Raw genomic sequence first — 19055 nt, 5'->3', positions numbered from 1 at the left:
GACCCCGACCCCGCTCCCACTCCCGCTCCCCCAATTTGGTAGCATTGCCGTTAGCCAAAGAGGATGTGTTGGTAATGGGAAAAAATGTCTTTTTTTGTAAAATGTCACATGATCACATCTACTTATGTGTCCTAACATCCCACTTATGGAGGGACCAAAACAGATCATCTCTAATGTAAAAGAGAAAGTTCAGAGATACCCTTAACATGATGGAGCACAAATGTAAATTGCCCTTCTTGTTATTCTGAAATTATTGTCACTGATGTTTATTGTGATTTTGATGGTGATAAGGCTGTTGAAGTGGCCAATGAAGTGAATTCATGGGCTGACAAGGAGACAAATGGGCTTATCAAGGAGGTTCTTCCTCCAGGATCAGTTGACTGCTCGACCAGACTAATCTTTGCAAATGCACTCTATTTTAAGGGAGCCTGGAATGAGAACTTTGATGCATCCAAAACCAATGACTATGATTTCTACCTTGTAGACGGAAGCTCAGTTCATGTCCCATTCATGACCAGCAAGAAAAAGCAATATGTTCGTGCTCATGATGGTTTCAAAGTCCTCAGGCTTCCTTATAAACAAGGGGAAGATAAGAGGTGTTTCTCCATGTACTTCTTCCTACCAGACGCAAAAGATAGGCTTCCAGGTTTGGTAGAGAAGTTGACTTCAGAACTTGGGTTTTTAGATCGATATCTCCCATCTGAAGCAGTCAAAGTGGGGAGTTTCAGGATTCCAAGGTTCAAGATTTCATTCGGGTTTGAATCATCTGAAGTTCTGAAAGGTTTAGGATTGGTGTTGCCCTTCGCTGGTGGTCTGACAGAGATGGTGGATTCACCTCTGGGCCAGAACCTCGCTGTCTCCAGCATATTCCAGAAATCCTTTATTGAAGTCAACGAGGAAGGTACTGAAGCTGCTGCTGCTTCTGCTGGTGTGATAACTCTTAATTCCATACGGCTTCCAACTAATTTGATCGACTTTGTGGCCGATCACCCATTCATATACCTGATCAGAGAAGAAATGACTGGAGTTGTGCTGTTCATTGGGCATGTCCTGAATCCCTTGCAGGCTGCTTAAGATATAACATATATCAGAATATTTCAGAATACGGAACTCTTTATCTTTTTATTTTTAGGTTCAATATTTTGAATAGATACGTTAAATGTTAGAGTACAGAATACAGATGGATCTTATCTTGTAAATTATCTCTTTGTCAAGATAGATGTTGAGAACAGATGAATCATTTCTTGTCTAGTTACATGTTGAGAACAGATGGATCATATCTTGGAAATTCTCTCTTTTGTCAATAGATCAGAGTGTTTGTAGGACTACATGCAATGCAGTTGACGTCAGGCTTATGCCTTCTAGCTTTGCTGCTGTTGTTTTGTAAGATATTATGCAATAACTAATTAATACTCCTCACTTCCCTATTGCTTCTGTGCTATTATATAGAATGCTTTTCTTTCAGGTATGACTTTGAATAGAGATGAATAACCAAACAAGCTCTATGTAGCCGATTCTTTTTAGCTGGGTTGAAGCTTAGTTGAATTGAGGTCGAGGTTATGGGGTTTTATTTTGCAGATGCATGCTCTTGTTGGTTCGGCAGTTCCAGTTCTTCAATTCTTTCTTCTAAACGGATGAAGGAAAATTTATTGCTTACTTGCTATTTACTTATTGGGAAAAGGAAAGCTGCCTGGTCGCATAGTCCCTGCACCAAGCAACAATCTCTTGTCCCTTATTTAGGAGAATAAAACGCTATCCGATTGTGCACTCTTGCACCAAGACACAGGGGTAGCGACATGACAATCCAGCCCTCATGTTGGATGCCTTGGCACATGCTTGCAATGGCCAATGCGCTTGATGTAGGGACCACATGATCAGATAGTGTTTACTCTCCATTTATTTATTCTTTTTGGGGTTTGTGTTGGAGAGGGGTGGCATGAGAAGAGAAGAGCCAAGTATTGTTGCTGACGAAGTTAATAATATACTAAACTAGATCAGTGAAGTAGTGAAGTACTCGTAACAATTTTTTGGAACCACTTAATGGTGATTATGGATGCTTGTTGTAATTTTTTTTTTCTTTTTATTGTGGTAAGGGTAGTAAATTCATTACTCTTAATTCCACTTTTCCTCCCTAATAAAAGCATTATATTGGCATAAATGTAGGGGCTTTTAACTTCAATGGTAGGTAGTGTCATGGGAAAATCTGGGTTTTTAGATGTGAAAAACATAATAATTTGAAATTTGAAAATTTAATATTTGATATTTTTTTTAGGTGAATGAAAATATATTAAAGAAAAAAAAAAGAAATACAGAGCTGAAATACACTAATTGTTTCAATGGATATCATATATGATTGGAATACATTTAGTTTGTTGTAGATATTTTCAATTGATATCATATTGAGGTTAGTCACTATGCTGGAAGGCTTAAATCTTTATGTTTATCCAAATATTAAGGTGCTTGCTACTTCATACCCATTTGATGTTAGATTTTATATTATAAATATAAAATTACTTTAGTATTAAAGTTTCAAAGAATGCCAAAACTTTTTCCCCCATTTTTACTTTTTGAAAATTGTTTGTACACAAGTAAGGACAAGTTGAAAATGAGCTAAAGTAACTTTTCATAAAGTTTAATCTCACATTGGTTGTGGATGAAAGTTGTGAGGGGTATATAAGAAGGATAGTTTATTCAGAGTGCAAGCCCTTTAGAGAGGAACTCTCCCTTGTCATGTGTGTGTGGGGGTTCCTGGGGTGCTTTTGAATTGCGCGCTGAGCCAAGTTGGGCTATGGTTGTGGCTGTGGCCAAGGTTTCGTATGGGTATGGGTGTGGGTGTGGGTGTGGGTGTGGGTGTTAAGAGAGATATATATATTTTTACACAAAATTTGAATTTTTGAATTTCAATATATGCAAGCACCCATACATTGTATACATGAAAGAACCCATTTATCCATATGTACCTGTACATTAGTTTCATATACCCATTGGTATTAGACATGCACTTGTATACGTACAGACATGTACCTGTACGTATACAGACATCTTCTCCTATACAATAAAAGAAGTCCAAACGAGATTGCTCTCTGTTAACGTTTTGGAATACACACTGTTGGGTGAAAGTACTCTCTGTCAACGTTTTACTTAGTGTTCTATAGACAAACAACCTCTATTATTCCCAAAAAAACACTCTGTTTTCTACTTCTCGTACACAGTATAAATACTAAGTATAACATTTGTTCTTCCCTATTGCAAACACTTATTGGAGTTGCACCTTGAGTGTTTGGAGAGTTGATTTATCTTGGAGGTGAGGACGTGTGGTCAACCCGGGTGCATACATATATGGGGCTTTCAAATACCTTAAAGAGAGTATTTTGATACGACTCAACATTGCCTGTTTTGGAGATCTTCTGTTTACATTTCTACATCTTTACTTTGATCTGTAAGTGATACTCTCCTTCTTCATTTAATAATATTTATTAAGTATTTGTCATAGTCTTATACTTATTGCCTAAATTCTGTTTCTTACATTTTATAAAAGACTTCTTCTTGATTCAAATTCATAGCTTAAATATACTCTATAATAGTTGCTTTTAAAGGATGAGCAACTTTATTGAAGAAGAAATAATTTAAAAAAATTATGAGTAAAAGTTTATAACATTTTGATTTGCAAGAGATGTTGACCATTTGAAAAACAATTAAGATTGGCAACTATAGGAAATAAGTTAAAATACGATGAATGTGCAATTTAGTCCACACAAACACTCACTAAAAAAAAAAAAAAGTTTCACCATGTGTGCAAATGCATTTTACTAGTATAATAATAATAATAATAATAATATAAATATAGGGCAAGGAAAGGCTACTCACTACCGTAGGTACACATCAACAAGCGCAGCCAATTGGAGGGGAGGGCGTGCACAAACATCTTCGATGTGGGGGTAGGATGGTTATTCTATACCATGTGTGTCTAAGTGTGTACCTACGCCAACAAATAACGTTATTTCTTCCATAATAATAATAATAATAATAATAATAACAACAACAACAACAACAGTGTAGGTATGCTCAGTTACTAACCTGTCCTTTACTCACACACTTTAAATGGATACGAATGTGAATCGAATTTAGATTTTTAACTATCAGTTTACACTCCTGACTTGTATAACTTGAACCTCCTCCCCATCATCGGATTCGATTATCTCTTAATCCATGCCTTTTACTTATCTTAACTCTTTTCCTCATTCTTTAGAATTTATCGAATCTTCAAAGAACGCTCAAGATCACTAACTATATTTTGGAATTTTTTTATTGACACCCCCTAGACCGGAAAAGGTGTCCCAAAAAAAGAAAAAGAAAAAAAAAGGATAGCTATATTTGAGAATTGTTTTCTATCTCAGATTTCACTGCCTGAGATAGAAATTTGAAAACTTCCCAATTTAATATGAAAGATGCACCGTCCATGTACAATATGCCGATGGTTCACTGAACCCTCGTACTCTCTTCTATATATAAATTATATATATTTTATATATTTACGTTAAGATCTTAAATGGGAACGGGAAGTGCATCAAGAGCCACGTGCATGGGCGCCAAATTTTGGAAACTTCAAACGGCATTCTTGCCTATTTCTTCGTTTCGGAGCGGAAGTGCGGACCACGAGTTACACGACTGCAAGTCCCGAGAGTACCCCTTATTATTCTTTAAATTACGTAAATACCAGAGGTCTCTGAAAGGAAAATAGCTACCAACCATTTCATAAAAGAGCAAAGGAACCAATCTTCCATTCCATTCCATTCTAGTAGTGCTTTCTATGATTCTTCTACCTACCTGATCTCAATATCTCATAGAGAGATGTGATTTCCACGGACAGAAAGAAGAATCACGAATGGGTTACAGAGAAAAAGCCTATATTAATCCATGTCACAAATGGGGTTAGTAGCCTAGTGATGAAAATGCCTTTAACCCATCATTGTTCGAGTCGACTGGTTGTGGGTTCGAGTCTTGGCATGCCTCACTATCGCCCATTGGTCCTGCAGAAGCACTGCTTATCGTACGAGACTTGTCCTAGGGACTATGATCACTACCACGAAGCACCTTTTTTTCATTACAAAAAAAAAAAAAAATCCATCTCTCCTCGAAGAATCCTTACCCATTTGATATATAAAGATAGCTAGGCTAGGTATATAGAAAGAGGACTTCACATCATATTAGGGGTGTCAATCGGTCGGTCCGGCTCGGTTTCGGTCTAGGTTGAGTCGGTTTCGGTGTGGGAAAGTTGAAACCGAAACCGAACCAATAAGGAAATTCCGATTTTGGTTTCAGTGCGGTTTGGTTTCGGTTTGTCTTCGATTTCTTAAATCGATTTGTAACCGGGTTGATTTTGGTTTTTGGTCCAGTTTGGATTCGACTTTCCATACAAATGTTTACAAAGCTATGCAAATTTTGATTTTTTTAATGAATTTTGGAGTGTTTCGGTTTCTTACAGGTTTAGTTTCAGTTTCGGTTCGGGTTTTGAGCCGGTTTCGGTTTGGTTTCAGGTTCATCCGGTTTCCGATGCGGTTCGATTTGGTGTTGGGGTTGCAATACTCCAAACCGAACCGACCCAATAAGGCTTCGGTTCGATTTGGTCCGTGTTGTTATCGGTTCGGTCCGGCCGGTTTTACCGGTTCGGTTTAAGAATTGACACCCCTACATCATATCTTCCTAATGGCATGAGCGTAATTTAATGAAGGGTGTGGGTTATTTTTTGGATTTCAAAATGATTCTGAGTGTAACTTCCTCAAACTAAATGGTCAGAGTGAAACGCCAACGCGGCTTAGAGTCTCTGGATCTCTCTGCCCATGGTCTGGCTCCTCGATAGTCGTTACTGACACAACCTTAAAACCCAATCTCACTCCTCTTTCTCTCTCTTACTAAATATATGCTTATAGTAAGATGAAGACTCTCCAATCAACTCTTCAAGTCATTACTATATTTGTTTCCAGCATCGAAGTTTGTGTGAAGAGGAAGAGGAAGAGGAAGAGGAAGAGGAAGGAGAAGGAAGTTCTCAGGAGGGAGAAACTGTGAAATAATGGTAGAGACGAACGAACCTCCACAGGTGGTGCCACCACCTCCATCACTTGCAGCACCAAGAGGTGGTCCTGTCTTTCCCCCAGCAGAGCAGCTTAACCAGCTTCATTACTGCATCCACTCCAATCCTTCATGGCGTAAGTTATTTTTTTCCTCCTTTTGCTTTTATATATTCTAGATTTAGGTTTTCTTGGAATCTCATGATGAACTGAAATTTTTTTCAGCGGAAACGGTTCTTCTGGCTTTCCAACATTATATTGTGATGCTAGGAACTACGGTCATGATTTCTTCTCTTATTGTTCCTCAAATGGGTGGAGACAATGTGAGTGAGTTCTCTTAATCTTACATTTTATTGAAACATAAACAGTTGGATTATTTTGTAAATTTCAGTTCCAGAAATTTGAAAGTTGAGAATTTTGGTGGATTTAAAACAGAAAGATAAAGCCCGTGTGATTCAGACATTGCTATTCATGGCTGGAATCAATACACTTCTTCAAACATTTCTTGGGACGCGACTTCCTACAGTGATGAGTGCATCCTCTGCATATATGATACCAGTTATGTCTATTGTCAATGATTTCTCTAATAGTGTCTTCACAGATGAGCATGAGGTATGTAGAACACAAAGTGCAGCACTTGATTATATTTATTGGATATGTGCTTATTAAGTTCACCCTTAAGTTTGAACTTCATCAAGGTTCACCTCTGCCATAGGCAGATGGAGTGGTTCCGTGTGATGGGAAACCTCACACTCATCTCAATAATCAAATTTCAGCCCCAAACAAATAGGGGAAATGCATCAAAATTTAATGCATAGTGATGCTAGATTTTCAAAAATTCCAATAAATCTGTTTTAACACTATGGTAGTTGGATTGACTTTTGAATCACTTTCTTTGCTCATTTGGAGTTGAAACTTGGCCAATGAGGTGGGTGTGACATCATCTATCACATGGAACACTCACATCTATCCAGGTGTGAAACATGGCAAGTTTTAAAATTGCTAAAGATATGTATATTATATTGTTCTAATATATTTGTTGATCCGTACTATTTCTTCCTACTGTGGTTCTTCATGTACGCTGATATGTTGACACTTGTTAAATCCTTGACCAAATGGTAACTACCCATTATCCTATTTTCAAATATTCTGAAGATTAATTTAAAAAAAAAAATGATACCAATAAAAACGGAAGGTAATTGCTTTGATTCTGTTTTGTAATTTCTTTCTTCTTATAACACATAAGTCATAAGAGATTATTTTATTTTCTCTCTCATCTTCTTCCTCTTGTATGCTCTTTCAGTTGCTATAGGTGCAAGAGTTGAAACTCAAGAACATCATCTTGTGTTGGAGGAATTTGAAAAACAAAAAAAATCTGGTGATGCATCTTAACATAGTTGAGAGAGTGTTGAAGAAGAAGGGAGAGAGAGAGAGAGAGAGAGAGAGAGAGAGAGAGAGAGAGACAATGGTGGTAGTGCTAGGGTGTTAAGATAATCTCTAGTGTTTTAATAGGAATTAGATTACCTGTGGAATCAAAGGAGAAGGAGAGAGAGGGTATTAAAAAAATAATTAAGATAATCTTTAATGTTTCAATAGGAATGAGCCAACGGGATCAAAGGAGAATATACTTTCCGTGTTTGTTGGGATACTTATTTTCTTAATTATTTATTTAAATCTTGAAAATATTAGATAATTTAACTAACCATTTAACTATTCTCTTAAAAGATAAGATGTGTCAAGAATCTACCATAAGTGAATTGGGAGTCCCAGTTCACTTAGGTGAAGATTCACCGAACTCGTTTCTTGATGCCTCTGATGCTTAATTTGTTTTTTACGAACTGTTGGACACAATTCAATGTTCATTAATTCTCAATGTGCTTGCAGAGATTTGTTCATACGGTGAGAGCTATTCAAGGGTCTCTGATTGTCTCTTCTTTTATTAATATCATACTCGGGTACAGTAAGGCATGGGGGAATTTTACAAGGTAATAGTGGTATTATCTTGAAAGTCAACCCTTTCGTCTTTCTTATTGCCGCATTTCAGCTTCTAGATTTCCTATAGAGGTCAAGGGTTGAAGAATTGGAAAAACAAATCTTGGGAAGTCTTGTGAGGTTTTTTTTAACGTGTGCTCTTTGATTTCCTTTCAGGTTCTTCAGTCCTGTTGTCATTGTTCCAATGGTCTGTGTTGTGGGTCTTGGTCTGTTTGGGAGGGGCTTCCCTCGGGTATTGGCATCTCCCTGAACCCTTATTAATGAGTAGTGGAACTTGATAGACCTCAGGAAAACCATTTTATAATGATTTTGTGGTATCTTCAGGTTGCTGACTGCATTGAAACTGGTCTGCCCATGCTAATTCTATTGGTTATCTGCCAGCAAGTAATGTATCTTAATTGAGATGTGATATGTCTACGATGTTCTCTACAAAGTAAAAAAAAATTCAATTCTTAATGCTAATTGCTGTTCTTGCAGTATTTGAAGTATGTTCATGATACCACATATTCCCTACTTGAGAGGTTTGCCTTGCTTTTCTGCATTGCAATTGTCTGGGCTTTTGCTGCTATCCTTACCGTTGGTGGTGCTTACAACGGTGTCCGTGAGCAGACTAAGATCAATTGTCGCACTGACCGTTCTTACCTGATGTCATCAGCTCCTTGGTATACTCCAAGTTTCTGCTTTTGTCCATTTGTTTTTCCAAGTAATATTTTTTTGATTATTCTTTGAGAAATTAACTTATTTTGACACCTTCTTTAATCTTGCCTTTATTCTAGGATTAGAATTCCGTACCCTTTTCAGTGGGGCCCACCCATTTTCCGTGCCAGTCATGTCTTTGGCATGATGGGAGCAGCACTTGTTTCATCGGCTGAGGTTTGTATCACTGACTCTATCTTTTTCCTTAGTTGTAGACAATATCTATTGTTGGCTGTCAACTTTTATTTTTCACCAATTTATCTTCAATGCAGTCAACCGGAACATATTTCGCTGCTGCACGTTTTTCAGGTGCTACACCACCTCCAACACATGTCCTTAGTCGAAGCATTGGCCTGCAGGTTTGTCTACATATAAAGAATTTCTCCTGTCAATTGATCTTTCCTATTTGAAACTTTTCACCTTCATCTGTCTAGGATGTTAGTGCAAAATTCACGTGAAATTACACAAAATATGAGGACAATTTTACAAATAAATTTTCTGTTGATTCTTGAATCACAATTAAGGTTTTAAAACTAGGGATTAGTCTCAACCGATACCAATCTGGATTGGTATCGGATTGGTCAGGATTGGATGGATTTACCCCCCCTTTTTTCATTTTAACCTGTAGATTGTACCAGTGGATTGCTTTTAAATCAGTCTCGACTGATACCAATCTGATCCAGGCGATTTTGATCAATCCTATCTAATTTTTAAGACTATGATCACAATGGTACATCCCTCTAGTATGGCCTTTTGTGAGTGTATAGCTCTTATTAACAATCAATAGTAAGACAAGGGCCAAGTGGAACATTTCTCAATTGTGGGAAAGATGGTTCTACATCAAATCCTGGCTTTATGTTTGTATTAATATAATGGAAGTGGAATAGATTTGCATTACATTATTTGGAATTTAATCTTGTTCAATGTGGGAAACATGCTTTGTGGTTCTATTGTCAAAGGTTTGTAAACTTGTCATTTCTAGAGAAAAGCTTTCAGTTTGCAAGGAATAGTGCATGTGTGTGCAAATAGGCTTTTAAGCTTTTTGCATGCACATGCCTACGTGTGAAAGCTCCCCCTTGAGATTACTGGAAATTTTCTTCTTACTAATCAATCCTTTTTCTTTGATTGGTGAAGGTTTGTCCAATTAAGGGATTTATTTGAGCCTTTCATCTTCCCTCCAATGAAGGAGTTTGTTAGCAACCTCTATTCTCTTGAGGTTGATGACTGTTTGAGATTTTCAATGTAACCGCAAGCGTATGGATCAATGTAGCTACGGGTTGAACACAGGGAGAGCAACCACTTTATTTATTTTTTCTTTTAATAATGCGAAAGTGAACTGATTAATGGTTGTGATCTAATTCTAATTACCGCCCTAAACATATGTATCTAAAATAACGTCCTAACCACTCGTCATCTAAGAATTTAAAGACGCAAGCCACGCAATTAAAATTAAATAAATAGATAACTGAAAATAAACAACCCATGCAATTAAAATTAAAAACGATAAAGGAAAAAAAATGCTGAAATAAAAATAACGTAAAAGAAAGGGGATAAAGCTAGAGAGAGACTCACAAATAGGTTTCTCTACTTAGCCCGAGGGATGCATCATAATATGAGCTTCCCTACTTGACCAGAGAGTCACTCTTACAAGAGTTACTCTAATTGGCTTTAGGGAAAGGAAGACAATTAAAATAAAATCAATAAATTGATGGTTCTATGGCTAGGAGGGGCAAAGCCAACACATACACTAGCCATGAACCTTGGGGAAAAGGGATAACAATAACGTAACGACTCAAATTAAAATCTTAAATTAAGAAAGAAAGTGTAGTCAGAAGAGGGAATGAGAGGGGGGAGAGAAGATTACTGAAGGAGCCTACTTACTTGAATTAATGCTTGAACTTGAAAGCTTGGGTGATTTGAGATACTACCAGTACTAAAAACCAGATCTGGAATAAACAAAATCTTAAATTTCTAGTACTAGGGAAAACAAATTAAAAAAAAAAAAAAAAAAAAAACGGAACTTGAAAAAAAAAATTGCTCCACAACTCGTGATCTTGTCACCTAGATCTAAGCTTAGAACTATAACTTTAAAAATTACAACTCAATTGCATAAATCATAAACATAAAAGGCTGAATAAGAATAAAAGAGTGCTTGCATTAATTGACATAAAAAACTATCACAAAAGTGATTAAAGCAAAAATAAAGAAGAACTAAAACTAAAGAGAGTGAGAGAGGGAGAGAGAAGAAAACTAAGCATAAATTAGAAAATAAACTAAGGGGAATAATAATAAATAGGAGGAGGGAGGAAGGGCCTTTTATAGGGCTTTTGTCTTGCCTCCTTCCTTCTACAAGTCTTCTTTAAGAAAAGAAAGAAAATAAAATTAAATTAAATCTTAGTAAAAATCCTTATTATCTGAGATATTGTGTGAGGAAAGAGAGAATCTGTTTACAAAATTAACAAATTCTATTCCTTCCTTGCAATATTAACCAATATCTTGCAATCTTGATTAAATCAGAAAGGAATCTCTGCATAGCATCTTCAAGATCTTGTGAGATGGCAAGGAGAGAGAATAATCTTCAGGATTTTGTAGGAGAGAGGATGTGGTACCAATGAGTGTCCTACCTTTGGACTGGTTCTTGATTCACTTTAAGCACTTTCTCTTGTAGACTTGGAAATTGAAAAAACACAAGAAAATAAAAGTAGTACTATCCAAAGTGGGGCAAAATGTACACTTATATCCCTAAGATTTCACACATTATTGTGCTCATCAATGACTGACTTGGGATCTATGTAGTATGGATAATGGGTTACCATATTCCTTGTAAACCTAGTTTTCACTGTGCTGAGTTTGGTGACTCAGCTTCCACTTTGAAGTCCTCAATTTAAAGTGAAAGGTCTTCTTGGTGCTTTGTGGCTAAAATATAAGCTTTCAGGTATGGGTGCTGCATGCTAATGTATATGATTTCGCATCCATACATGCAGTTTTGCAACATTAGGAAATATATAATTTCAACACAACTTAGTTCAAGATATTCATGAATGGTAACCAGAAAAGATAACCCTCATAGCAGCATAGTTGTCAAGGCATCACCTAGGTGACACAGGTAACAAAGTCCAGGACACCCAAGACAACAGGTAGTTTTGAAGGAAGAGGCTGATGGAGAGGAGGAAAGCAGGACTGTTACATACCGAGTTCCATCAGTTCCATCATCATTGTCACTGCAAGGCAGAGTCGAGGATGGGGCTTTCTTTCCCTCCCTTCGTCTTCAAGTGTGAAAGAGCCATTTTTTGTCTTTTTCATCTTAAAGTTTTATATCTATATAATGATCTTAAGTTCCATTCATACCTCTAGTATAAGACTTTTCTGACTTTTGAAAAGAGAACTTAAAATGAAGCAGACAGCTGAGTCTTCTATCATTTCCTAATGCAAAACTAAAGGAAAAACATGCATGGAGTATTCTAACTTACGAAAATGTAATAACTGCAAATTAAACTAGGACAGAATTTAACCTTTTATTTTATTTTATTGTAAATGTAGCATGTTGGTTTGTCATTTACTCTTAAGGTTAACAAACACTCACTAATTTCCCTTGATCTATATTTCTGTCATCACTGCAGGGTATTGGCACGCTGCTTGATGGGATATTTGGTGCTGCTGTTGGTACTAGCGCATCGGTGTAAGGCACAAATGAGCATCTATTCACTAAATTCACTGTCCTTTTTTGTGAATGAAACCCTCCTTATTCTATCACATAAGTAGTTAGTTATTGGAATTCCTACTATCCTCTTGCTTATGTGAGTGAGTAATGGGAAGGGGACAGAAAGAGGTTTCACTTGATCAATGTTGCATCTCTCTCTCTCTCTCCCTCTCCGAAGAAAAAGTTATCAGTCTTGTCCATAGATGGAATACAAAAGGAGAATGGAAAGTCTACTATAGATGGAATACAGTCCAAATAGATTCTTCTTTGTGGTTGGAGAGGAAAAATATGAGTTGGTGACAGTCACGACTGAGGCGTGCTATATGCAGTGATGATTTATATCAATGATGTTTTATAGCAAGCACAGAAAATGTTATGTAGCTAAATCTTAACTGGGTGAACTATATAACTACTTTATAAATATGGTTTAGGAAATCTTATGACACAAATTGGGTTTAATTAACTTCCTGACTGTTAAATCAACATCCATAGCACTTTCTCCTTTTATTTTTTAAATTAGTAGACTTTCCATTAAGATTGAAGTGCAGCTATCATGTATGTTTCTTTCTTGCAAACATTCATGTCAAAATGCGCTCCAAGCTTCTGATTGTGTACTAATAAAGACCGATTGCTCTTGCAGTGAAAATGTTGGCCTTCTTGGATTGACACATGTAGGGAGCCGGAGAGTAGTCCAGCTATCAACTACATTCATGATCTTCTTCTCAATATTTGGTTGGTCCCTCCCTCCGCCCCCCAATCCCTACAATTTAATTTATTCTTTGCTATTTGTTTTTGTCACTTTCTTCTCTTCTCAGGGAAGTTTGGGGCCTTTTTTGCATCAATTCCATTGCCAATATTTGCTGCTGTATACTGTGTTCTATTTGGACTTGTTGGTGAGTATTTTTTTTTTTTTACAGTAAAGGTTTTTTCATGATCAACACATTTGTCTTCTCCATATCTGTTAATCAATTTAATAAATATACCTGTCTTCATCATACTTTCTCTTATCCTTGTTATTGTCATTCTGAAGGAACAATCTTTTGTTTCCCATGTAGCTGCTGTTGGAATTTCATTTATTCAGTTCACCAACAATAATTCCATGAGAAATATTTACATCTTGGGTCTCACTCTCTTCCTGGGAATATCCATTCCTCAATATTTTTCTGAATACTCTGCTTCGAGTGGCCATGGACCGGTCAAATCAGGTGGAGGATGGGTAAGTGATATTGATCATTCTGTTTCCGAGTTTCTGAAAATATTTTCATAAAAAGAGTTTCATCACATTCCTTAAAAACTTGAACCAATCCTATTCTACTCAGAAAATCCATCAAAATGGCATCACTTGGAACTCTATTGTTGTTATTTGAGGAATGTCTCTCTGGTTGGTAACAGTTTTTTGTTTTTTTGCATCTTTTGCTGCAGTTCAATGACATTTTGAATTCAATATTCTCATCACCTCCAACTGTGGCAATGATTGTTGGGACGCTGCTTGATAATACACTGGATGCCAGGCGTGCAGCTGAAGACAGAGGATTGCCTTGGTGGGTGCCCTTCCAGAATAGGAAGGGAGATGTCAGAAATGATGAGTTCTACAGCCTTCCCCTTAGAATACATGAGTATATCCCAACCAGATTTCTCTAAGTACTTATACATCCTTGTACACCTGTTACTTTCATTGTGATCGAAATCTTAGTCTTGAATAACAGTTAACAATATATGAAGGAATGTTTTGAGCTGTAGACAAACTTAGGCTTCTGCAATTTAAGCTTAAAGCTCTGGTTGGTTGCAAGGATGCAGAAAAGATTTTCAAACCCAATAAAGTAGCTTTCGTTATCATTACTAAATATGATGAAAAATTAGGACGCCTAAATCTACTAAAACTCCTTTTGAGTAAAACAATTTTTTTCCCCTGTTACTCTCCTATAATTTAACTTTTTCCATTTCTTCTTCCCTGCTGTTTAAATTCCCCATTTTACCCTTCTAACCAGGTAAACCAACCACCACTAATCAGCTACCCCAAATTCACCCATCGTCCTCATCCTCATCCTCCCTGCCCCAACCCCAGCAAGCCCTGCCACCACCCAGTGCCCCACCTCCCCAGCCGTGCCTCTAGCACTAGGATTAAAGTTATTTTACTCCTTTGATGACTCATGAGTCTGTGAAACGTACAATGCTGACGAGATAGGATCTGTTGTTCGTACGATCATTTGATTATACAAGTTAATATCTAGCACTTGTCTCACTTTATATTATTATAAGAATAAAAAATGATATATTTGAAAACAAAAAAAACAAGTGTCAATGCTAACTCATACGACCAGTTGATCCATTTTCGATGCTGAGTTGCTGACTGTCCAGGTCGGAAGCATATGCGAACAGTATGCATGCCGGCCAACGCACTTCCAAACTCACCACCACGTGCAGTATAACTGAAGCTCCATCGTCCCTTTCCTTCCCTCTTTAACCCCTTGAACCTCCATTAAATACTAAATACAGGTGCAGAGAGACTCATGAGTCTGTGAAATGTATGATGCTGACAAGATAGGATCTGTTGTTCGTATGATCATTTGATTATACAAGTTAACATGTAACACTTGTCTCACTTTCTATTATTACAAGAATAAAAAATGATATATTTAAAAACAAAAACAGACAAGTATCAATGCTAACTCATACGATCAGCTGATCCATTTTGAATGCTGAGTTGCTGACTGTCCAGGTCGGGAGCATATGCGGACGGTATGCATGCCGGCCAACGCACTTCCAAACTCACCACCACGTGCAGCATAACTGAAGCTCCATCGTCCCTTTCCTTCCCTCTTTATAACCCCTCGAGCCTCCATTAAATACTAATACAGGCGCAGAGAGAGAGAGCGAGAGAGAAGCAATCACAATGTCTTCTCTGTCAAGCTCTACGTGTCAAGCATCATAACTCTGTATCATCCATAGCCCAGAAACCTGACAGATGTGTCAAGCTTCCTAACTCTGCATCATCTAATCAGGAACCTGAAAGATGAATGACAAGCTACGTGTCAAGAGTCCTCGCTCTGAATCATCTAGCCAAGATCCTGAAAGATTAGATGACGGCTACTGTAATTGGGCAGCGTAAGCAATCACAATGATGACACTATTATTATAAGCTACGTGTCAAGAGTCATAACTCTGCATCATCTATGTATCATCTAGCCAGTAGCCTCCTCTTCACTCTACGTCAGGCTTACGACTTATTCTATTTGCCTCTTTTAACTCTTGAAGAGCCAGACCCATCTCGTTATCTCTTTTGCCTCTTCAATCATGGCCAATTCTAGAGCTGCTACTTTTTCATTTTCACCTTCACCTTCAATTGGTACTACTTTAACCACTGCTTCAAGCCCATCTCGACCTTCTCCTGGTAAGCTCTACTAAAATTTTACATTTTTAATCTTCTCTCTCTCTCTCTCTCTGTGAATCTTAAGGTAGGACAACCGTCCTTGGTAGGTTGCAGATATTCTGAAAGATATTTTTCTATGGAGGGAAAAAAAGCTAAGCGCAGTGGTCCTCCTCCTGTCAACAGCTACATGGGTAATGCTGAAAATATATCGATTCAACTTCATCCCTCTTGCTTGCTGGGTGGCCATGTTCACTATTGCTTCCATGTTCCTCTCGGGAAACCTGGCCAGGCTTTTCCACATGTAAATGGAATCCACTTGTTCTTTCTTCTTTCATATAATAGACTTTCACGTTGAGTGAATTCCATGTGTACATCAGACATTGGAGATTCTCTGAAATGCGCAAGTTCTTATATGTTTATACATGTTACTATTCACATACAGTGTGGGATTAATTCTTAAATATGAAACCTTAAATTTTTTTTTTCCCTTTTCACTCCTCCACCTTGATTTTTTTATCTCAGAAAGATACGGACAATGTCTCGGTGGGAAGTTTCAGATCAATCCACTATAGAAACACAGAACGGCTTCCAAGGATTGGCAGAAGAAGTGATACGGTGGATGTTTAAGGTTGGTGTAGAGGAAAAATGGTCAGTGTTCATTGAAATGTTTGCTGGCTTGTGGGTGCTTTCTTTGCTTTCTGGGTTGTTCGATTTCCTTACTTTCTCATATATCGGTAAGAACTTGAACTCAAAATCTTCTCTTTCTCTTTCCTTTATATCTGTAATGGCTGATGGTTAAGTTAAATCTTGAAAGGTGTACTGTGGGTGGTGACAGGTATAGTGATGGGCATGACTATTCCGTTCATTTATTTCAAGTGCGAGAGTAGTCTAAAGGGGATAGGGGAGCGTATGGGGAGGCGAATGCACCAAATGGTGGAAGATATGTTCCTCGGAGAGAGGGAGTATAAGCACAAGTAAATAAGAGAGTGAGTTTACTCGTAAGCACTGCTGTATTAAATGTTTTTGTGGGGAAGGGATGCATGCAAGGTCAAATGAACTCCATCAACGACTTGTACAAAAGGGGGAGGGGTGTTTTGTCATTTCAGGAGGGGCTTTGTCCCCATCCAAGGTCCTATGCGTGTCATGCACAATTTTTTTTTTTTTTTTTCACTTTAGGAAAGAAAAACTACTATTAGAAAGTATACTTAGGTAAATCACTTGTACTTGGTATACAGTTTATCTTACATGTATGCATTGATAATACTATAGATAGTATGTAGTTCATAGTTGGGCAACTTGTTGCTTCTTTGTGGTGGAATGTTATAGAACCTGATAGGTTTTGAATTTGAGCAAAAGCAGTAAAATGTAGGAGCGGCCAAGCCTCTTTGTTGGGTTTTGGGATAAGATGAATTAACTTCAGAGCTGAGAGAACTAAACTTCATTTATATTCCATTCTCTATTGCTAGTCATCTTCAAACTTGCCACCTCGACTTCCTTCTGAGTAGCTGTAGTAGAATTTGTGTCGAACCTAAACTTAACCTGGATGAGAACTTCATATGCCCATCCTAAAGTGAGTTCAAAAGATTAGTTGCACTTGCACAAACTAAAATTGGGTATGACAAAAAAGGTGTATGAAAACATGTATTCAAGCTGACTGGATCATCTGTATTAAGTAAGATTCGTTTAGACACATCTGATATAAATTAAGATGAGCAATCCATGCATTAATATTTTTTAGTACTAAAAAAGGGTTGGGATTGACATTAGATGCTACTATTTCATTTCTGTGTTTCCAAATGAAATATAATGTTATAGCAAAAATATTAAAAAACCATACCCTATCAGATCAAGGAATCATTCTATGATGAAAGAAGTAATTAACCACCTTCATAAAAGAAGTTGGATTTATATTTTGTAATCGTAGACCCAATGGTCCAGCTGCCCAAATATGTGATGCAAACTCACACAAGAAGAAGAGGTGATGTGTGGACTCTATATGTTGGTTGCAGAACACGTCTGATGTGTTTATTTCCATCCATCTCACCAACAAGGCTTGGACTGGTGTTTCATTGTGCATATTAAATTTTGGGTGAATTTTTAATTTTCAAAAAAAAACTCACTATTTCTTGGGAATGTTCTAGATTACTATTTGATTATCGGTTCTAGAATTAATTTTAATAAATCTAGCCCCTACCCGGGTGGGAAAATCCCCATTGTTGGTTACGGTGCACTACTATTTATCATTATGAGAAGTGGGATTAATTTTAGAAATTTCCATGAGAATGTGTGTGTTGAGAAAGGTTCCCAGTACCTCCATGTTTCAAGAGCTATTGTGAATGAAACTACTTACCTTATAAGTCCTGTTAATGTTCGGAGAAATGTTGGTGGAAAGAACATTTGGATTGGACACAATCTCTAGATCATACTAGAAAAAAGAGTCACATCCATTCCCTATCACAGATACGACATATTTCCTTAGAATAGGTAAGATAGAAGCCATGCTATTCCAGACCCATGACCACATCTACTATAGACCTTTGGGTCAAAAGGAGATTTTTGGTAACAATATTTAGCCTTTAGGACTTTATTCCATATCGCATTTGGTTCAAATTGAAATCTCCAACTCAGTTTTTGTAGTAAAGCCTTGTTCTGGGTTGTAGCATCCCATAAACCAAGGCCTCTGTTCCGAATTGGTTGACAGATCTTTTTCCATGCAATGAGATGTAGGGCCCGTTTGATAACTTTTCTGCCGTTTCTATTTCAAGAAACGGCAGAAACACAAATTTCCGTTTCTAGAAATAGAAACGGAATTGAAGGTGTTTGATAAGTCATGTTTTTAGAAGTCGATAGTAACCAATGAAAGAATGGCCACAAGTCGTTTCCAGAAACGGCAAAACAAGTTGAACTTGTTTCGCCTAGGTCGTTTCTTGAACCATAAATAAGTAAAAATTTCTATTTCTATTTCTGAAAATAGGTGAAACGAAACAATTTTATCAAACGCCTTTTACTCCGTTTCTTGAAACGTTATCAAATGGGCCCATAATTTCTTTGAATCTTTGGAGTAGCTTCCATTCCAAATTTTGGCACAGATGGAATCAATATTCCTGCAGGTTTTTGCTGGAAAGGCAAAACATGACATAAGATATGAGGAGATAGAGTAGAGTGTAAATTGGGTGAGGATTCTACCTCCAGCAGAAAGAAGTTTAGCCTTACAAGTCAAGAGACGATT

General features: G+C 37.2%; 2 protein-coding genes across 2 annotated transcripts in view; both read left to right on the top strand.

Moving 5' to 3' along the window:
• Positions 1-1427, top strand: part of LOC122057972 (serpin-ZXA-like) — a 1989-nt gene extending 562 nt beyond the window's left edge. Inside the window, exon 2 of the mRNA XM_042620345.1 lies at positions 216-1427. Within this exon, the coding sequence (XP_042476279.1) occupies positions 216-1074 (859 nt within the window). The 3' untranslated portion in view covers positions 1075-1427. The remainder of the gene's footprint in view (positions 1-215) is intronic.
• Positions 1428-5981: 4554 nt separating this feature from the next.
• LOC122058178 (nucleobase-ascorbate transporter 3-like) lies at positions 5982-16994 on the top strand. The gene is made up of 16 exons (XM_042620715.1): positions 5982-6206; positions 6294-6391; positions 6504-6680; positions 7953-8053; positions 8217-8292; positions 8385-8444; positions 8538-8722; positions 8837-8933; positions 9029-9115; positions 12377-12435; positions 13097-13188; positions 13272-13349; positions 13512-13672; positions 13879-14072; positions 16349-16560; positions 16662-16994. Exons 1-16 carry the CDS (start codon positions 6071-6073, stop codon positions 16802-16804), a joined length of 1956 nt encoding a protein of 651 aa, XP_042476649.1. The 5' UTR covers positions 5982-6070; the 3' UTR covers positions 16805-16994.
• Positions 16995-19055: the final 2061 nt, after the last annotated feature.

The sequence above is a fragment of the Macadamia integrifolia genome, chromosome 12 (assembly GCF_013358625.1).
Source record: "Macadamia integrifolia cultivar HAES 741 chromosome 12, SCU_Mint_v3, whole genome shotgun sequence".
NCBI lineage: Eukaryota > Viridiplantae > Streptophyta > Magnoliopsida > Proteales > Proteaceae > Macadamia > Macadamia integrifolia.
This window is presented reverse-complemented; position numbering and strand designations above follow the sequence as displayed.